Source organism: Dromiciops gliroides, chromosome 2 (assembly GCF_019393635.1).
Source record: "Dromiciops gliroides isolate mDroGli1 chromosome 2, mDroGli1.pri, whole genome shotgun sequence".
NCBI lineage: Eukaryota > Metazoa > Chordata > Mammalia > Microbiotheria > Microbiotheriidae > Dromiciops > Dromiciops gliroides.
In genome coordinates, this window is record NC_057862.1 from 475317587 (window position 1) to 475338827 (window position 21241).

General features: G+C 39.0%; 1 protein-coding gene across 1 annotated transcript; it reads left to right on the forward strand.

Moving 5' to 3' along the window:
- The first annotated feature begins 519 nt into the window (after window positions 1-519).
- On the forward strand, window positions 520-20082 carry YPEL5 (yippee like 5). Its single transcript, XM_043987079.1, has 3 exons — window positions 520-733; window positions 14910-15083; window positions 18176-20082. Exons 2-3 carry the CDS (start codon window positions 14943-14945, stop codon window positions 18398-18400), a joined length of 366 nt encoding a protein of 121 aa, XP_043843014.1. The 5' UTR covers window positions 520-733; window positions 14910-14942; the 3' UTR covers window positions 18401-20082.
- Window positions 20083-21241: the final 1159 nt, after the last annotated feature.

Here is a 21241-nt window from a genome sequence, read left to right on the forward strand (position 1 = left end):
AAGGATAAGTCCAGACAAATGGCATCAGCTGTTTGTTATGTTTTTTCGTCATCACAGTAACTTCAATTTCTTTTATCTCTAACCAATACAAGAATTTCCTTCCCCTAAACTCCTCCATGCTCACCTAGACTAATCTCTAGGCCTTGGCCCGGACCTAAGGAGCTGTGGCAACAACAGCTGCTAAAACCTTACTTGCACAAGACCAACAGGAGCCTTCCACTTTAAGAAACTGACTCACGTGGCTGCTGTGTTGTTTGCTCTCAGCTGGGAGGTAGGTGGTTCCTGAAGAGCGCCACATAGGCTGTTCTGGAGGAAGGGGAGGAGCCGGCCGTCGGGATTGGTTATGATGGTAGGGGAGAAGGGGGTCAGGGGCGGAGCAAGTCTCGAGGAACTAGCTCGCCCAGGGACAGCAAGAAGAGGGGTGGGCCTCATTGCAGGGGGGTGGAGGGGTGGGGGGTGGGGGGAGGGTAGTTAAGGAAGGGGCGGGGCCCCGAAGGAGGGGCGTGGCCTACGGGGGTAGGAAACCTGGGCCAACCCGCGAACCAGACGGGTAAGGGGCGTGGCCAAGCTGTGTGATTGACGCACAAGACCGGGCTACTGGGAGGCGGGGCCAAGACTGGGGCCCGACTGAGACCGAGAAGAGGGGAGCGGCCAAGGCGCTTTACCTCAGCTGAGGAAGCAACAGCCGCCTCCGCCGCCGCCGCGGACCGAGCCTACGGCCAGGCCGCTCGAGGTAAGTCTGGGTCTCTGGCCAGGGCGGAGCCGAGAGCTGGGGAAACTCGCTGGGCCTGGCGGTGTGGAAGGGCTTCGGGCCAGGGATCGAACTGGAGGAACTGCCTCCAGGGGTCTGCGCGGCGGCGGCCGCCGCCCGCTTTCCCCCCTCCCCCGCCCCCTCCCCACAGGCTCTGGGGCCGCTGCCGCAGGAGCAGCCGGGGAAGAAAGCACTCCTAGGCCCGCGGAGGAGCCGGCGGCGGCGACAGACTGAGCACTGCGGGGACGGAGACGAGACGGGCCCGGGCGAGGCCCGCACCACCACCGGGGCCCCTCCCCGCCTCCCAACCACAGTTCAGCCTGGACCCTCCTCCCTCAGCCACAACTCAGTCTGGACGCCCCTCCCCCAGCCACAGTTTAGCCTGGATGCCCCTCCCCCAGCCACAGCTCAGCCCGGACCCCCTCCCCCGTCTCCCGTCCCCTCCAGCCACGGTTCAAATCAGATCCCCTCCCTCCAGCCCACCCACAACTCAGCCTGGACTCCCCTAACTCGCTCCAGCTCATTCCCCCATTACTCATCCTCCACTTCGCTGTCCCAAGCCACAACTCACCTGCATTTCCTCCCCCTATCTACAACTCAGCCCCGACTCCCCCAACTCACAAACAGCTCGACCTTCCAACACAGCTTTAACTCCTTCTTCTCTACAGAACTCGAGCCCCCAATTCAGTCCTGCTTCCACCCTCCCGTGGGCTCCACTGCTGCCCAGTCTCCCATTACCCCGCAGCCTCTGCACCGCACTCCCCCCCCACCTTTCCTTAAGGTCCAATAGCTGTAGATTCGGCTGCCCCTCAGCCCCGCACTGCGCCCCCCAAGACCCAGCCGTGACAGCCAGAACAACCTCTCCTCACAGCTATCAGAACCCCTCCTTAGATGTCTGTTTTTACTTTAGTGGAATAGGTCCCCTAAAGCTCCCCCCTCCCCAGCAGGCATTTCCTCCTCAAAACAACAGTATGAACTGCAACACGACACAGCAACAACTTTTTTTCCCCTTTTGATGCCTTGTTAATGTCTGTTTTCTTCTGTTTTCTTAGCCTGTATCATTGACTGCTATTTCAGCACTGGACACAGGTAGAGATGCTGGCCATCTCTAGCTAAAGGACCTTGGGTTCAGTCTTAGGAAGAATTAAGTTGGAGGTCCTTGCCCTCCTTGTGAACTGTAACTTTCAATATTATCAACCACTTGCATTTAAAGACAAAACAAACCACCTCATCTGGGGTAAATGCTGTGTCTCGGCGTGGGGTGACCGCAAGGGTCACCATTTCACTTTAGTAACTAGGGCTTTATCATAGGATACGAGGACAGTTGTGGCTACCCCCATAAACAGGCTGAAGGCAAGTTTGGTCTCGACCTAATGGAAGGTTTGGGGGCGGTTGATGTCACTCCAGGGCTAGCTGGAGACCCAGCTGTGTGTGTTCCTCACTGTTCTGGGCTGCCTACCTAGCCCAGCTTCCCCTGCGGCTCTGCCCTCGTCCCCTCCCCCTCTGAAGTCTGCGCTGTGTTGCCCTAGCCTAGCTCAGCTGTTTCCTGCCCGTGTTTGTTGTGCTGTAGGAGGTCCCAGAGCCTCGTTCTCAAAGCCTTACTCAGGCGTGTTTTGATTGGCTCCTGTTTACTCACGTGCCTTGCCATCAGCTGTTTCCCAGGTCTCTTTGTATGGAGTCTGATCCCGCAGCACCAGGCCCGGCTTTCTTCTGTAGTCGGCGGAGGGCGCTAGCAGTTCTCTTTGCATAGCCGCAGTTCGTGCTGCTCGCTTGCTCCGGTGCCAAACTGGCTGCCAAATATAGGCAGCTTAAGTGACAAAATCTTTTTTGGGAGAGACTGGTAGGGGGCGTACCTGTGGTATACTAATCAATTTTTTGCTTATGTTGCAGTCCTTTTCCACTATAATTCTGGACAATTGTACGAAGAACAAAGCGATGACAATAATAGGAATTAGTCATTTGCCTTATATGCAGATTAGTAAATTTAAGACTACGATTATGAAATTTGCATTAAATTCCCTTGTAAGGAAGATTTTGATCACTTGGGTTAAGAGTTTTCAAACCTTTAAACTTGTCAGCTTTTAAATATGAGGCCCTCTTTTACAAAAGGTCAATTAAGAATTGTTTTCATTTTATGTCTGAAGAGGTGACTTGCTCTCGAAAAAATCCCGGTGTTCAGTAATAGGTTATTTGCTAATTTTGCATAATTAGCAGTGTTATAGTAATATTTGAACAAAACAGACCAGAAATGGGTCATTTTCCAAACCAAATCCCATGATATTTTGGGTTGGGAAGTATATTGGAGGGAGGAAGGGAGGGAGAGAGACAGATATTGAGAGATCTAGATCGATCCATCTACACATCTATGTAGATATAGCTATAGATAAAATCATATATCTATATACATTACATGGTATACATCTGTAACTATTAGATATAACCACTGGGGGTGTGTGTATTGTATATATCATAAATATATGTCAACATAAATAAAGCTCTCTACATAAACATATATTTTTTTTACTTCTACATTATACCTGGGGCAGCTAGGTGGTACAGTGGATAAAGCACTGGCCCTGGATTCAGAAAGACCTGAGTTCAAAGCCAGCCTCAGGCACTTGACACTAGCTGTGTGACCTTGGGCAAGTCACTTAATCCCCATTGCCCCGACAAAAAAAAAACAAAACAAAAACTTCTACATTATACTGTTCAGCCAGCATATTTCTATATAAAACTATACAGTTCCTACTATTGGAGGAAATAAGATTTAAATGGCCCTGAAGGAGGGAATGGTTTTGGTTAGGTGGCGGGCCAGAGAAAAGGGATTTTAGAGAAAGATTAGGAAAAGCAGAGGTCTAAAGTGCTTAATAAGGAGACTGAACTAGGAATGATTCTTTTTTGAGTAGATGATTGTATAGGTTGAGTCAGGCACAGTTACACTATGTCAGGATTTTATTCTATAAACAGAAGCCATTGAAAGTCTTTCTTAATGTTCTGGTCCATGTCTATCTCTGCCTTCTCTAAACTTTTAGAGCATTTAATGTTAACATTCCTCAATGTAAGTATTTTTGTTTTACTGCCTTGGATTTCTTTCCCAGCTTGAATGTCTACTCTAAGGCAACATTTGTAGCTTCCTATTCTCTGCAGGAAGCACTTAGCTGTTGACTTAGGTAGAAAAATTTGTCACCTTCTAAATTAAAAGGGTAAGGTTTAAATTAAAGTGAAATTAAATTACTTGTCTACAGTAGTAGGCACAGCTGATAATCCTACAACCTAAGTTTTGAAACCAAGACTTGAACCATCTTTTGATACAAAGTTCAATGTTTGGTCATTTTTTCAAGCATTTATTGTCAACTGTATATAAGCATTTGGCTAGATGCTGGAGATTTAAAATAAAAGAGAAACAGTCATTGTCCTCAATGAGCCTACATTCTGTTGGCAATAGGAAATGTTCTTTCCATTGATACAGTATTATACAGTTTCTGTGTGATGATTGAGTGGGGGAGCAGTGTAATGAAATTTTTAAAATATGGATCTGGGATCTCCTTAGTGTGGGTAGCCTCTCCACCAATGTCAGACATAATTTCATACCTTCTTTTCCTATGCAATTCTTGTCCACTTAAGCTACATTTTAAAATTAGTACACTGTGATATGCTAAAATCAGAAATAGTAAAATGAATGTGGTTCCACTTAAAATATTTTGATCCTGTTTAGAGTCATCACCAGAGGCTCATTACCAGTTTGACAGCAGTGTGATGCTTTCTTTTTCCACAGGGATTTTGAAAAATTACATATTAATTTTGAAGGTGATGTGATCTCACTTGACACAATAATAATTATTAAATGCTTGAGTTGAATTAAATCTGTGAAGTGAATATTCATACAATGAAATGACAGATCACAGACTAGTAGACCTTAAATTTATTATGTGAAAAGGGACAAAGAATAATGGGAGATGAGAAAACAAAGGTTTTGTTAAGATGATCAGAAAAAAAGATTAAAGGTAAAACTGAATCTATGGTACTTCCTAATCTAGTTTGAGAATAATGACATAAATCTTTACTAGATGTTTACCTATATGATTGTATTGTGTTTGTTTCAGTGTCTAATTATGTGATGAAAGGTAAATAACATTACTACCCAGGACTGGAAAGGTATATAAAGTTCTCTTGAATATCCTCTACCAAAAAGTTTTTTGTTTTTATTTTCATTTGCACAACACTTAATATTTAAATCACGTTTGTTGGAAGGGAAGGTGGCTACATTAGCAAATAAAATTTGGAGAAGTCCTGGAGGCCCCTCCAGAGCATACACATAGTGTCTGTACCTTAACTTTGCCATGAACTTGATACTTTTGCACTTCGTTCTGCCAAACAAGCTGAATTATAGGCCGGTTTACCTTAAAAGACTTTTACTTATTTATTTATTTTTTTCTCCCAATAAGCTCCTTATCAAAGTGTTGCTGCAGTATGCATCATGACATGAGTGATTATGAAATAACTACAGAAATGTGTTTCTTGGAGATTACAAACTCCAATTGATTATTTTGCTGACTCACTAAATTACCCCATTAGTTCCTTTTTTGGTGTTGACTAAGATAAGTGTATTTTGTAAATGTCATTGGCATTGTTAAAATTACATCATAATAAAAGTTTGGAGATTGTTAGGAAAAAAACCTGATCCTTCACAGGAAAGAATAAAAATTATTGGAGTTATTTAAAAATAAAGCTCTGGTCTCCAATTTTTCAGCTCTTAATAAAAGGAAAATAACAGTGGCATAGTATTACAAAATACGAGTACGAGGAAAGTTCTGTTTCCTTGAGCCTTTGAAAACTAAGTTGGATGAATATTTCTTACTAAAGGGAACAAATAACTTCATTGTTCTGAGAACTGACTTTATGGGTAAATCTTATTTTGGTTATTAATATCTCCATAAACATATTTTTAAAAACCAACCCAAGAATTTTGCTAAGGAAAACCATCTGAAAGTGAAATGTAGTAATTTGATTGCATTTCAAAGGCCTCTTTAGTGACCAGGCCTCAAATCTGGCTTTTCCCCACATTTGTTTGGACCAGATCAGGAACAAACACAAACCTGAATTGACTTAATTCTTTCCAGATTTACTGAATAAAAGACCAAAATACAATTTTATGACTATAAACCAGAACTAATTAAGTCTTTCAGCAAATGAATGAGAGGTTTAAAACTGAGCTGCCTATATTGTATCTGTTTAAAACCTGGATCACCTAATACAAACTTTCAGAATGAACCCCTTTCAGCCTTGTTTCATTGCAAAATGCATGGTTTTCCAGTGAATAAGACCTCCTTTTAGGTGTACTGTTGCCTTGGACCGACTTACTACAATATAATTAACGATTTTCATGTGAGTAGTTGAAAAGTTAAAATGGGTCTAGTTTGTTTTTGTCCCAGGATTGCCAGATCAGCCAAAGAGATGCAGGATCTGCTGTCATGAGAAGATTTGGGGGAGACAAGTTTCTCTTCCAAAGTGTGTGTGCGTGCGTGTGTGTGTGTGTGTGTGTATTTAAAATCATATTTTTAATCTCTTGTCTTTACATCACTTATACTTCCCCCTGTACGTCCTTCTCTCCCTCTGTCAGAAGCCATCATTGTAACAAAGAATTAAAAAAAAAAATAACAGGATGACATTTTTAAAAACAATCTTAATCTACATGACAAATCTGACTTTATATGCTGTGTTATACCTATGATCTCTCACATCTACAAAGGGATCAAGGGAAGATCTCATATCTCTGCATTAGGGTCAAGCTTAGTCATTAATTTTACAACATTCAGTTTCAAATTTTTAGTCATGTTAGTCTTTTTCATTCAGTTTGTTGTCTTTCTGTATATTATTTTCTTGGTTCTGCTTATTTCATGTTGCATCACTGCCTATAAGTCTTTGCATGCTTCTCCTGCATTATGTTAGTCACTTCTTAAAGCACAGTAATTTATTGCATTAATGTATATTGTGTAGCCATTCCTCAGTTGATAGGCATCGACTTTGTTTCCAGTTCTTTACTGCTAAAAAAAATGCTGCCCTAAATATTTTAGTGTTTATGGAGCCTTTCTTTTTGTCATTAACCTTCGTGGAGTATGACTAAAAGTAGAATCTCTGAATCAAAGAGTATGGTTATTTTAGTCAATTTTCATGATTACAAATTTCTTTCCATAATGATTGTAGAAATTAACTAATTTTTGCCGGCCTGCGTTCCAGTTTTCCTAGTAGTTATTTTCAGAGAATTATTTTATTTTTCTTGTGTGCAAACCCTTGTGTTCTTTTAGTATTGTTGCCTTTGCTTCTCATTTTCCAGGTTGTATTTCATTTCAGTATATTTGTACTCTAAGACTCTTGTTCTCTTCTTGATGCTTATTTGAAATGTGGATTTGAGGTTTTCTACTCTGCTCATTATTTCTGCTGGGCAGGCAATAAATTCTAACATTTATTCCCTTCTAACTTTACTCTTTTGTGGTTTTCTTTTCTCTTTTGCACCATTCTAGAACATCCTTTTGTGCTTCCATGCCCTCTTGGAAATCCACAGGGTTCTGTGTTTTATCAGGCATTGGTTCAATATGCTTTGTCTTATAATATTTATTTAGAGATATTTATACTTTTTTATTAGTCATCCTTCTAATTTTAGTATCCTTTCTGTTTATCTTCTTGTGCCCTGAGTTTTTAATTGAAATGCTTGGTGGTTTTTAACTTTTTCCTTATATTCCCTTGCCGTTTGCTTCTAAGTCTTCCCTCTTTGGTAAGTCTACCTCCCAGGGCTGGATGGCAACTCTGATCTCTGATACTGGAAACTTTTCTTTAACTCTGCTTCAGTCCCTGCTCTGAGTTGGGGGAGGAATGAAGAGAATGAAGCAGACAGGACTGGCCTTAGCTGAATTTGAGACCCACTTTGCCTGCTTCCTGCCCTACTTCTAACCCTAGTTCCTGTCCCTTTCATCCTTAACTGGGCCAGATCCAGTGTCTATTGAATAAATGTCTGCAAGGTCTGGAGGAGGGCAAGTTACCTGAGTTCTAGGCAGTTTCTTCGGCTTTGGGGTTCTCTAACCTAGAAGCTACCCAAAACTAGAAGATCAATTTCTTTCCCCATTCTCCCTTTTTATCTCCTGCAGTATACCTCTCATTGTTTCATTCTATATTTTGTAGGTGGTTAGTCATTTAAAAGGCCTGGAAATGAGAGACCTACATTACACATCTTGGTGGCTGTACCTACCCACCACCTGTGTAACCCTGGAACTTGAAACTTTCCAACCCCATCCCTCACAATCTGGCATACTTGCTCTGTATACCTATAACATGTTTTGTGGTTCACTTGACCCTAGTCACCAAGTTTTGTGTTTTGTTTTGTTTTGTTTTTATCAGTCAATCATGGGGAGGGGCAGGAAATAAACATCTTTTCTACACATTACTGTTTACAACAAGAACACAATTCAGGAAGCAGGATTTATTCCATGATAAATTACTTGTCCCTTATTTTAAAGGAAGACAAAAGATAGGATCAGGATTGCAAAAATCTTGAGAGGATGGGATCACCTTTTAGCAAGGTCTTCTATACTTGACATTTACATCCCCATTAACCCTTCTACCTATCTTTCCAGCCTCTTTATACATTATTCTCCTTCTGGACTTTATTGTGCAGTCAAACTTGCCTTCTCTCTTTTCCTCACATGGCACTCCATCTTTCCTCAGTGTTCCTACATTGGGTGACCCCCCCCCAAGAATTGGAATGTATTCCTTCCCTCCAACTCATAGAATCTCTTCTTCTAAGACTTAGTTCAAGCACTACCTTCTACACAAAGTCTTTCCTGATTTCCCCCTTGCCAAAGTGTTAGTGCTTTCCCTCCCTAAATACTTTGTATTTCTTTTGCATTAATTATAGACATATGCCACCAGTATCTTCTTGATAGAATTGTAAGGTTCTTGGGAACAAGGGATATTTCACTTTTGTTTTTGTGTCTCCAGTGCTTGGCGCATAGGTGAGGGATAGAGGCTATACCTTTGACTTTATTGGCATAGGGAATTATAGGGTGAGGAAACTCTGTCTACTAGTGGAGGTAAGCATCTTTCTGCAACTAAAGCCTTAAAGAGTTTCCTACAGCACTTATGTTAGAAGCAGGACTTGAACATGAGTCTTGGTCTCAAGGCCAACAGTCTGCTATGTGACATAGTCTCTGCCTAACAAATAGTAGGTAGTTAATCAATTCTTTACAAGATTAGTTTCTGAATCTTAATAGTCCACGTGTTGAGAATGACTGATTTAATAATCGTAATTCGCTTCTCTTCTACTGTGGGATCATAAGTTTAGAGCTGGAAGGAACTTTAAAGATTATCATTATTCAAGTTGATATTTGGAAATTGATAAGCTATAGATTGTACATAAATTTGAGCAACCTGCTCCTTTGAATGACTGTTGTCTTTACCTTTAGCGTGACATCTCTAACCACCCATGTTGAACATTTCCATTTCACTATCTCACCATCACTTCAAACTCATGTCCAAAACCAAACTTAAACTTAAGAAAAGCTCTCCAATGGATTTCCCTATTTCCATCAGTAGTGCCATTATTATTTTAAACTCTCATGCTTGGAGTCGTTTTTGACTCTTTTTGTTTCATCCAATTACCAAGCCCTGTTGATTTTTTTTCCTCATCCATCCCAAATGACACCCAACTCATCTCTCCTTGACAATTGCAATAGTTTTATAACTGGTTCCCTGCTGCCTATTTCTTTAATTACCAGTTCGTCCTGTACATGGTAGCAGATTCATCTTTCTAAAATACCATTTTACATGTATTGCTTCCCTTGTTTCTTTGTCCCCTTGCCTAGACAATAAAGTCTAAGCTCTTTAACCTGTTTTTTTTTTAATTTATTTTTAGTTTAGTTTAGTTGTTTTTTTTTTTTTTTGGTGAGGCAGTTGGGGTTAAGTGACTTGCCCAGGTCACACAGCTAGTAAGTGTCAAGTATCTGAGGCCAGATTTGAACTCAGGTACTCCTGACTCCAGGGCCGGTGCTCTATCCACTGTGCCACCTAGCTGCCCCACTATAACCTGTTTTTAAGGCCTTCTGCAATATGACTCTTATCTTTCCATCCAACCTTATTTCCTTCTTGACATTCATATGTGTTTCTCTTAATGTGTGATTCATCTTCCTACCCATTCCGCAGCCATTGCTCACATTCTTAACTCTGTCTGCAATGCCTTTCCTCATACTCTCTGCTTAGAAGTTCTAGCCTTTTAGGCTAAGCCAAAGACTTAGTGTGTCTTACTATCCCCAATGGTGAAAAATCACCATAATTCATAATTATCTTTCCCTTCTTTACTTTCATGTAGTACTAAATATCTATGTCATTGGTTCCCAGTCTTTGGTTTATGGAATCCCATTTAACATCAAAATTTCTTGGTCACTCCCCTCACCCCCAACACAAACACACAACAGCAGTTGAAATGTTCTGTTGATTAGGAAAATAGATGACAAAAAGCTACAGAATTCAAGTAAGAGTTGAAAATTTGTACTAATGCCAACAGCATTAAAAAAAAATATATATATATATATATAATATATATATATAAAACCCATTTAAGCATCATTTTTTTTGGAGCCAAATAAGGATCAAAAAGACAACTTGGGTACAAGCATGGATTTTTAGAGCCCTTTAATAAATAAGAGTACCCTGGGTAGCTGGGGACTAGTAGTCAGTATTACTCGTTTGGCACTTAGCAAATAATTCCTTTGTGTTCTTATATAGATGTGCTAGCTCTCCAACTCGATTTGTAAATTACTTGAGAGGAGTGATCCTTACACTCATCTATCCATTGTGCTTAGAATAATGTTTTGTACAAAAGTAGTCAGTAAGTGTATGGTAATATCTTGATAGCTCATAAACTTTAATATGTGTAGCTATGTCAAGATGATCTGACATTGCTGCTGTTTGTTAGTCTAGATTATGTATTTTTTAAATTCTTTACTAATAATGTCTGTCATTTGTTTAAATCTGTAGTTGAATCACCATCCAGTCTGCTGTCATATTATGTCAAAGGCAACATTTTCTTCCTAGGAAATCTCGTTTCTGATTTTATAAATATTTTATGAGAATAGAAAAGTGATATAGGAGGAAAGCAAGAATTATAGAGTATGAAGAGAGAGAAAAGGTACATTTTAAAAAAATACATCTTTTTTGATATCCTTTGTTATTTTACATCACCTGGATTTCCTCTTTTATCCCTCCTCCTCCTAAAGATCCATTTCTTATGTTATAGAAATGTTTTTTAAAGAAAAAGGAAGTTTTTTTAAAAAATGTATTAAAATTGGGCAACACATTGAGAAAATCTAATCATAAACAGTGTCTTATACCCGAGGAGATTCAACCTGTGAAAAGGCACAGAACAGGGGAGGTATTCTTCACTTCTCTTCTTTGGAGCCAAGCTTGTTCTTTCCAGTTTTGCAGTATTCAGATTCAGTTTTATTGCACTGTTATTTCTTTCCATTTTCCTTGTTTTGGTCATTGTGTGTATTGTTTCCCTGGCCCTGCTTATTTCACTTTCACTCAGTTCATTTTAAGTTTTTCCATGTTTCTTTGTATTCCTCATGCTCATGGTTATCAAGCACAAGTATATTCCATTAAATTCATGTACCACAATTTGTTTAGCCATTCCTCGGTTCATGGGCATCACTTTTGTTTCCAGTTCCTTACCATCACAAAATGTAAATATGTTGGTGATATGTTGGGAAAACCCGCTCCCCACCCCTTTTTTGGGGTTAGTAACCTCTTTGAAATATATGCCTAAAAATAAAATCTTTGTCTAAGGGTATGATCATTTTAGTCACTTTATTTGCATAATTCCAAATTGAAATGGCACAGATTTAATTTTATACAGGTCCTTGAATAAATTTTTCTTTAATATTCTCAAAACCTTGATAATGCTTTCTATAAATAATTAACTATTTGAGAGCTTACTATATTGAGGCACCATGTAAAACTCCATTATAAAGTACTTTGTTATAATACTGATTTATCTTAAGAGTTAAATGGTATTCCCAATATGTAGCACTTTTGTTTACTGTAATGGCATATAATATTGATCTTTCTCTTGTTCCAGACAACAGTGTTAATGCAGTTCTAATTAAGTGAAAAGATTATATGCTCTGTTTGAGACATTTATGTTGTATATGGGAATTCCTGGAGTTGCATCTTTTTAATAGGAAAGTGTAATCTTTTGAGTATTAAATTTGTTGTGTTCAACAAATTTGTTGCAAAATAAGGGATGGTTTCTCTTTAATGTGAAGGCCAAAAAAACGGGCAGGTAGGACAAAGCCATAGACTAATGAAAAATTGTTTCTTAGAGAAATTCTTATAAATCCAAGTAAAGGAATAAGAGGTATTAGTGATATATTTTATCCTCTGGTTGGAAATTATATAACACACTGTCTTAGCCGATAGTAGCAGAGCCCTCCCAGTGTAGACCCTAGTGTCATAATCTGACTTCTTCCATGAAGTAAGAGTCATAACACTAAGGGAAGTAAAATATGGGAAGGAAGAGTAGACAAACTAAACAGACATAGAGCACACCTCTATTGAAAGTGACACAGGGGCAGCTAGGTGGTGCAGTGGATAGAGCACCGGCCCTGGAGTCAGGAGTACCTGAGTTCAAATCCAGCCTCAGCTACTTAACACTTACTAGCTGTGTGACCTTGGGCAAGTCACTTAACCCCAATTGCCTCACTTAAAAAAAAAAAGTGACACAAAGTTGAGGCCAGCTAAGAATTGAGATATGTGTCTACTTTCCTATTTATATAAAATCTGAGTACAACAGAAGTCTTAGTTATACAGTTAACTAAAGGATGCAGTAAATAAAGATCCCACTATTGCTTATTATTTGATAAAATAAAAAGCTTTGTTTTGATAACCTGCCTTAAAGACTCTCCTTCAGCAAGGGTGTCTCTTGTACTTAAATTAAAATCAGACAAGATTCCTAGAATTGACTAGGAAGAGAACAAGTATTGTCTTTGGAAAATTGTATAGTGTCTTTAATGACCTCAGACCTCTCCTTTAACTAGAGGGCTGGCTTTGTATGACTATGAGGCATGGAGTATCTCAGTCTTAGAAGTAAGACTACTTGGTAAGGTGAATTATTGAATGTGAAAAGGTTGCAATATATCACCAATGAATTATGCAAGGGAACTGCTGTAAAGCATATTAGATATGGGCGGAGGACAAGGTGGGTCTTATAGCAGGGCTAATAAGTGATAGCTTGTATACTCTACCAGGGTTTATTCAGTATCAGGAGATCTAAAGGACAATCCCTGACACTTTGAGAGAACTCCCTATGGAAGATTTATGGGGAGAACAAAGATGAGAGTAACAAAGGCTGAAAAGGTATGGATGGTTTGTAATCTGTACCATTAGAGAAAGTGCCCATGCTTCTGAGATGACATATCCATCAATATCAAAGTTTTCATTCATCCTTTATTAGGAAAAGTGGAATTCAGAAAGAAGGTGACCTATTCTTTCACTCACTGACTTTCTTATCCATAAAATACCATATATATTTTGAGTATGAATTCCAGTTATAGAATTAAAATTGTTATTAGTGCAGTTTTCTCCTTGTAGTACTTACAGGCTATAATCATAACTGCACTTAATGCACATCATGGTTGCCCAGACATTATAATAGATTATACAGTGTTGGTTTTAAAAGAGTTAACATCTGTTTTGTTCCATGTGTGCATAGTGTTTAAAGAGAATTACTGGGTCCAGATAGGACAGAATTTTTTCTTTTCCAGTGTAATTTTCCCAAGTTTTAATTTGACAGCAAATTTTTTCTCAACCTAAGATTCTAGACATTATTGGAATGCCCTCAACATTTAAAATTTCATGTATTTCTTTTTTAAATAATAAAGGTTTGCTTAGAGGTTGCTTTCACATATTTTCTAAGTGAAGACTAGTTTTTCTTTAACTATATTTGAATATTCAGAAATATGAAAATAGCTGTATATATTCTTCTCACCTGGAACATTAAGTAAAATGAATGTCCTAGTTTTGTGCATTTACTTTTGAGAAACTTGGACTTTTCCAAAGCCTTATATATGAATAGAATTATTAAGTAAGAATGAGTTCTTACTTTGTTAGGGAGTATATTTGACCCCCTCCTCAGCTTTTATCTTTACCATTAAAATATAAACTCCTTGTCAGTGACCTGTTGGGTTTGCCCTTAAGGCAATACAATGAATTTGTGTTACTGTGTAGTTCAAATTCATGATCTTTGAACTATACCCTGGTTACATTATTTCTCTTGTCTCAGTGGAGAGACTGTTGGGCCTGGAAACAGAAGACCTGATTCCACTTGTGACCTCAGACACTAGCTATGTGACCCTAAGCAAGTTATTGCTTTAACTGTAACTACATACCTCCAGGAGCTGTTGTGAGGCTCAAATGAGATACTTCTAAAGCATTTATCTTAGTACCTGGAGAGTTGTAGATAATGTTATTGTCTTAGGCACACCTTCTCCGAACTATATTCCTAAAATTTCCCCTCTTTCTGTAATCTTTCCCTCATCTATTCTGTTGGTATCATCTGCTTTGCAAGGTAACTATAAAGTACTATATAAGTAAGTTTTTACTTATCAGAGCACTCTTTTTTTAACCCATTATCGTACTTGATCCTCATAACTCCTATAGGATGTTGATAGTGTGTCATCCCCATTTTAGAGATGTAGAAACTGAGATGAAGGTTAATACCTTGCTTGAAGGTTACACAGCTATTTAAGTAGTAAAGTTTAACATTTGAACTCTGGTCGCCTTACTTTTTAGTTTGCTCTTTATAGGAGAACAAAGAAATCCCACCTCTATATCTTATCTTTTCCAGATTAAAGGTGATAAGTAATAATCCTCCTGCCCTATCCACTACCTGCATTGCCTGGACATCAAACAATATTTGTTTCCATCATTTTTTTGCCACTAAAATGCTATATTTAATTATATATACATGGTCTTTGCTTTTCTTCTGTTCAGTGGGTATTCTTTATCTTTAGATATTAAGGGCTATGTTAGAAATAACTACATTGCTTCTAGCAGAGTAGGTGCCTCATAAATGTTTTTTGATGGTTGTAACATCTCTTCTTTTTACTCTTAGGTTTTTAGAGCTTGGAATAAACAACAGATAAAAATGGGCAGAATTTTCCTTGATCATATTGGTGGGACTCGGCTGTTTTCCTGTGCAAACTGTGATACTATCTTGACCAACCGCTCAGAACTCATCTCTACTCGCTTCACAGGAGCTACTGGAAGAGCTTTTCTTTTCAACAAGGTGGGTAAAAAACCACACGTATGTTTATTTTCTGGAAATTCAAATTCTCTTATGTCACATGGAACTAGATTTGAAAGTGCCTGACTTGGCTCCGTATTCCTGTATTGAAGATCATAGGAAAGGTTTTTCTTTTTTATATTCTTTTGGCTTCTAGTTCAATTGGATCATAGATTTAAAGCAGGGAAGAACTTTACAGGTCATAGGTCATTGTGACCAATCCTTTCAGTTTTCTCAGTGAGGAAATTAAGGCACAGGGTGGTTTGGTGACAGCCCAGAGAAATTAAGTGACTTATAGTTAGTGAATGCCTGAGGGGAAGATGTGAACAGAGGTCTTCCTGGCTTCAAGTCCAGTACCCTCTGCACTGTGCAACACTGGTCATTTATGCTTAATTGCCTTAAATAGTTATGATTTGAAAACCTATAAGTTATAGGAAAAGCTTTGAAATAAAATCAACTTTGTTAGATCCCTTTGAAATGATTGATACCTGGATGGGAGCTAATCTCATATCACAACCACAAAAAAAAGTCATCTATAGAGTGCTGGTCTCACATAGACAATGAACAGTTCCCATAGAAAGGTGGCTATAACTTTTATCATAGGACTTAGAATTGGAAGTGACTTTAAATCTCATCTAATCCATCCCCTTCATTTTATAGATGAAGAAACTGAGGCCAGAGACTTGAGCAGTGACAGAATTTCAGCCCGATATTTTGACTAAAAATCTAGTGCTGAGGGGGCAGCTAGGTGATGCAGTGGATAAAGCACCGGCCTTGGATTCAGGGGGACCTGAGTTCAAATCCAACCTCAGACACTTGACACTTACTAGCTATGTGGCCCTGGACAAGTCACTTAACCCCCATTGCCCTGCAAAAAAAAAATTTTTTTTAAATCTAGTGTTGTTTCCACTATAATTTAGCACCAAGGATCAGATTTTGAACCATAAAAATGCATAAATGGTTTGTCTCTCCTGCCCTGTACCATACTATTGCATGTCTATAATGGAATCTCCCTTTTAAAAATATGAACTAAACACAAATCTGTTTCAGAAACCAAAATGAACAATTGATTGGGATTAGGCTCTTAATTGTCATTGAAGGAGCCATTGTAAATGGGCCAACAAAAGTAAGGAAGAGATTATCTTTTCATTTCCTTTTATTTTGTAACTAAGGGTAAAGAAGCCCACTTGACCTATAATTTAAACTCTGTCACTGATCTGTCCAATTTTAGATCAGTGGGAGCTAATAAGAATTCCCATTCTGTTTCATTAATATTTAGAGCTTCTTGTTAGAGAATTCTTATGTGTTAAAAAATTTGTACTTAAAATTATATAGACTTAGAGTTGGAAGTGACCCCAGAATCCATATAGTCAAATCTCTACCTGAAGAATATTTGCAACAAATAAATATAAAGCCTCCTCTAGAACACCTCTACTGACTGGGAATTTACTGTCCATGAGGCCCCTCATTCCACTTTTGGGTAGCTCTTATTGCTAGAGAGTTTCTGACTGTTGAACCTATATCTTACTCTGTGCAACTTTCACCCTTTGGGATTGAGTTGCCTATCTAATCCTTCAACCACATGACCAGCCCTCCTAAGAATTGAAGACAACAGTCATATCCCTTTATCCCCAGCCTTTTCTTTCCTGGTCTAAATATCTCTAGCTCATTTTGATTCAGCTTTACAGTTAGCTGTAAGTTCATGCGGGTGGTGACCCAATAATAGACTGCTGATTATATTTTATGGCATTAACCTTTGTAGCCTAGGAAAAAGACAGGAAAAACAGTTATATAAAACTGAAATATTTTGGCATGATGCAGATTTACTATATTCTCATATACAGGCACTTGTATCACTCACCTGTAGCAGCAGGATTATTGAACAATAATATTGACATATTCCATGCCCGGAATGCTCTCTCTTTCTCTCATCGTCTGTTTCTTAGAGTCTGTAGCTTCCATCAAAATAGGGGAGTGAGGTGGTGCAGTGGATAAAGTATATGGTCTGAAGTCAAGAAGACCCAAGTCCATATCCAGCCTCAGGCATTTACGAGCTGTGTGACCTTGTTTAAGTCACTTAACCCTATTTGCCTCAGTTCCTCATCAGTAAAATAAGCTGGAGAAGGAAATGGCAAAACGCCCTAGTTTCTTTGCCAAGAAAACCCCAAATGAGATCACAAAGTGGACATGACTGAAAAAGGACTGAAGCTTCCATGAAAATTCAACTCAGACAGCAGCACCTCCTATGTGAGACCGTTCTTAATGTCCTTCCTTCCCCACTACCTTGTATTTATCTTTATATAGAGACAGAGACAGACAGAGAATATAAACTCCTTAAGGCCAGAAACTTGTTCATTTTTTGGTACATAGATACTTAACAAATGTTTTTTTGGTTGATCATTTAGGATAATGAAAAGTCTTGTGTTATAGTTGATAGAGGAAGAAACAGCTTTGAAGTCTGGAAAGCCTGGGATTACATTCTGCTCCTAATCCATACTAGTTGTAACTTTGAGAATCTATAGCAATGGAGTGAGTTCCCCACATTTGTAAGTGCCCTTTAATGATGAAATCACAGGTCTAGACCAAAACCAAGGGAAAAAAAGATGTTTCTATTTACTGGGTGGTCATATGAATGCTATTTCATCTCTTCCTATACAGTATTTACAGTCAAATTTATGGACAGTCCTGCTGCCTCCCCTCCCCATTAGTTATAGAGTTTTCTCATTAATAAACTTGCATGCCAGGGGCAGCTAGGTGGCGCAGTGGATAAAGCACCATCCCTGGAGTCAGGAGGACCTGAGTTCAAATCCGGCCTCAGACATTTGACATTTACTAGCTGTGTGACCCTGGGCAAGTCACTTAACCCCCATTGCCCTGCAAAAAAACCCAAAAAACCAAAACAAAAAAAACTTGCATGTCAAGAAGCTCTTAATTCTCTAAGTCTTGTCATTTATGTCTCTATATAACCAGTACTTTGTGCTACCTCACATCAGTCAGAAAATTTGGTATATTGGCATGTAAGTGCTACCCATTGTAGCAGTTCTGGGCTTGGCAACAAATGATGCCTATTTCTTTGAAATAATTTTCTTCCTTAGGTAGTTAACCTTCAGTACAGTGAAGTTCAGGATCGGGTTATGCTCACTGGACGCCACATGGTTCGAGATGTGAGCTGCAAAAACTGCAACAGCAAACTCGGCTGGATCTATGAGTTTGCCACTGAAGACAGCCAGCGTTATAAGGAAGGCCGAGTGATTCTGGAGCGGGCTCTTGTCCGAGAAAGCGAGGGCTTTGAAGAGCATGTGCCCTCTGATAACTCTTGAAGAGAAGAAGTTTGCTGTCTTTTCCCAGGTCTCCTTCACTGAAACAGAAAAAAAAAATCTACTTACATACACTGTCACCTTAGCATCAGAGTCGGATTCATGAACTGTGGAACAAGAAGTGGAGAGAATTGGAGGTGGAACCTTTCTTTTTTTTTAACTTTATATTTTCCATCCAACAGCTGTGTGTAGAGGGAGTATTATGCAGATGCCGTTACTTTTTTTTCCTTTTCTCTTATGTTTTACATCTTTGAGCTGAATAGCGTATCTGCAGCTATATGGTGGGTTGAAAGGGAAAACAAATCTGGGCTAATAGAGTGAAATCAGTGTTTTTTAGTGTGAACTTTGGAGGTAAAATAGAAGTCAAGTATGGTTTTTAAGCTTTGGGGGACTTAATTTTAATTTTTTTTTTTAAAACCCAGTTATTTCAACTGATTTGCTAGCTTCAGATAAGAGATCCGAATTTGTGACCAGCGCTAAAGGTTCAGTGTTAGTGTGGCTCGTGCTGGCCATTGTGCCATATTCTTGTGGGGGTTGAACAGTAGCACAGAGCCCATTCTTCCTTGTCAGTCTTGGCCCAAAGGTGTCACCATTGCTAGTTACTTGTCACCACATACTTGGTGTTGATTGGAAACTTTTCAGAAATGGGGCAGAACTGCTTGGTTGTCCTTTTTTCCATGTAACTTAAGCATAATAATATAAATAAAGAAATAGTTGGATGTTTCTGGTCCTGTGTTGCTTTAACAATCAAAAGTATAAATGATATTAATTTGATAAGTAATGATTGCAGTAGTGAATGTTTTTCTTTTCATCTCTATTCCAGATTCACTAAATGTAAGAGGTTACTGCAATCTGTTTAAACTAAAATATTCTATTTTTAAACCCACAATGTTGTAGTTAGGGGGGAAAAAACATTTGAGCAGAATGTCAGTGTGCATTGATGCAGAAAGCATATAATTTGCATCTGTTTAAAAGAAAGGGAGACAACAAAACAGCCTGTCTTCCAGTACTGTGTCACACAGGGGTTTGGTGCATACCTCATGTGTGCATGTTCTTTCTGACAGGCCTTTACATCCTGATACTTGGGCCAGACAAATAGATTCAAGAATTCAGCTATTGAAATCAAAACTGTAATTTAGTCCCTCTGTAAGGAGGGACTTGAAGTTTGACTCAGGGTGTTTGTCCACGTTTCCTGACATTCGAGAGTTCACGTGAAATTTGCAGTTATACTTGAAATATCGACCCTTATTCTTTCTAGACACTCCAGTATTTTCCGCTGGTCAAATAGATGCCATTAAAAATAACTTATTTGAGTGCACCATCCACACATATCCATGGCATTTTTAGATCTCTCTGATTAGAAAGAAGACTCTGACCTGGTCAAACCTTCAATCTTTAGCAGCCATCTCTGCCTGCTAGACATTGAAGACATCTGCTAGGCTTGGTTAGGACTGTGTTCTTTCTTATCTGATCTCTAAGTTCTTGGTTAGATAAATGTCTCCTGTTAACTAGAGACAATATTGTAATTGAATTAAGATGCACCAAAAAAAATAAATGATCTTTCCTTCACCAAGGAAACCCCTTGGCTTATTTGCATATTGATTTTTTGACAAATTCATAGTGGCATGTTTTGCCTGCAGCACTCTGTATGTTTGCTGTTAAAATAAAGTATGTTTTGTCCTGTATTGTCTCACCATTGTTTACTTTCCAGTGTGTCTTGGCTTGCCACATTAGGTTTGGGGGGAGGGGAGAGCCACCAGGGTTGAATGAAGAGTTTCATGGGCGCAGCATTGAGAGGAGGCAGTGTTCTATAATGTGGGAAAGCACTGACTCAGGAGTCAGAGGACCTGAGTTTTTCTACCTTCATTTTTACTACCACTGACCTTTGACAAGTCATTCAACCTTCCTAGGCTTTAGCCTCTTCTAAAAAATGATGGAGCTGGACTTAGATGGTCTATGAGGTCCCTTCCAGTCCTAGTTCAATAATCCCTATGAGTCTTTCTTTCTACTACCCTTAAACACTGTTCCTGGCCTTGGGGTAAATAGAGGGAGACAACTTAACCTTTGCCTGCCCCTGCATAATAAATTATATTTGTGTATTGCAATGTGCTTTTATTTTCCTCACAACAAACCTATGAGGTAGATAGCCTATTAGCCCCATTTTTTTACAATTAAATATTCACAGAGGTGACTTTTATTGCTTTAGATATTAACTCATGCTTTGAATGTCAATCAACTAGTATTTATTAAGTGCCTGCTACATTAGAGGTTAAGCACTGATGATACAAAGAAAGGCAAAAGATAGTCCCTGATTTCAATGAGCTTATGGTCTAATGGGGAAAACATAAGCCTGATAACTATATGCAAGCACAATATATACAGGATAAATTGGACATAATCAACAGGGTTGTTCGGAAAGGCTTCTTAAAGTAATGAGACTTTAGCTGATATTTGAAAGACTCTAGAGAAGCTGAGACAAAGATTAGAAGTGACAGGGGCATGGGGAACAACCAGTGAAGATTCCTGGAAATATATATGAGTAAATTAATGATCTAATAACATTCCAATATGTCAGGCCAATTGAATTCAGTTCAATACTTAATGTATCACTGTTATGCAAAGCATTATGCCTAGCCTTGGGATTATAGAAATGAAACTTGTCTAAGGAGCTTAAATCTGAAAGGAGGAGGAAACTACATTTTAAAAATAAAGTTTAGGGAGTGGTAGGGGCAAAGGAAGGATCAAAGTGCTCTAGGAAAATTTGAGGAAATGGAAGCGAGAGGAAGAGGGTTAATTAAACAAGGTTTCACAGAAGATACAGCATCTTAACTGATTTCTTGAAAG

What these genes read in the sequence shown, in the direction of transcription:
- YPEL5 (XM_043987079.1), top strand. Translation starts at nt 14,943, where the DNA reads ATGGGCAGAATTTTCCTTGATCATATTGGTGGGACTCGGCTGTTTTCC. An exon ending in GAGCTTTTCTTTTCAACAAG is followed by an intron (nt 15,084 to 18,175) that starts GTGGGTAAAAAA and finishes TTTCTTCCTTAG; the next exon opens with GTAGTTAACCTTCAGTACAG.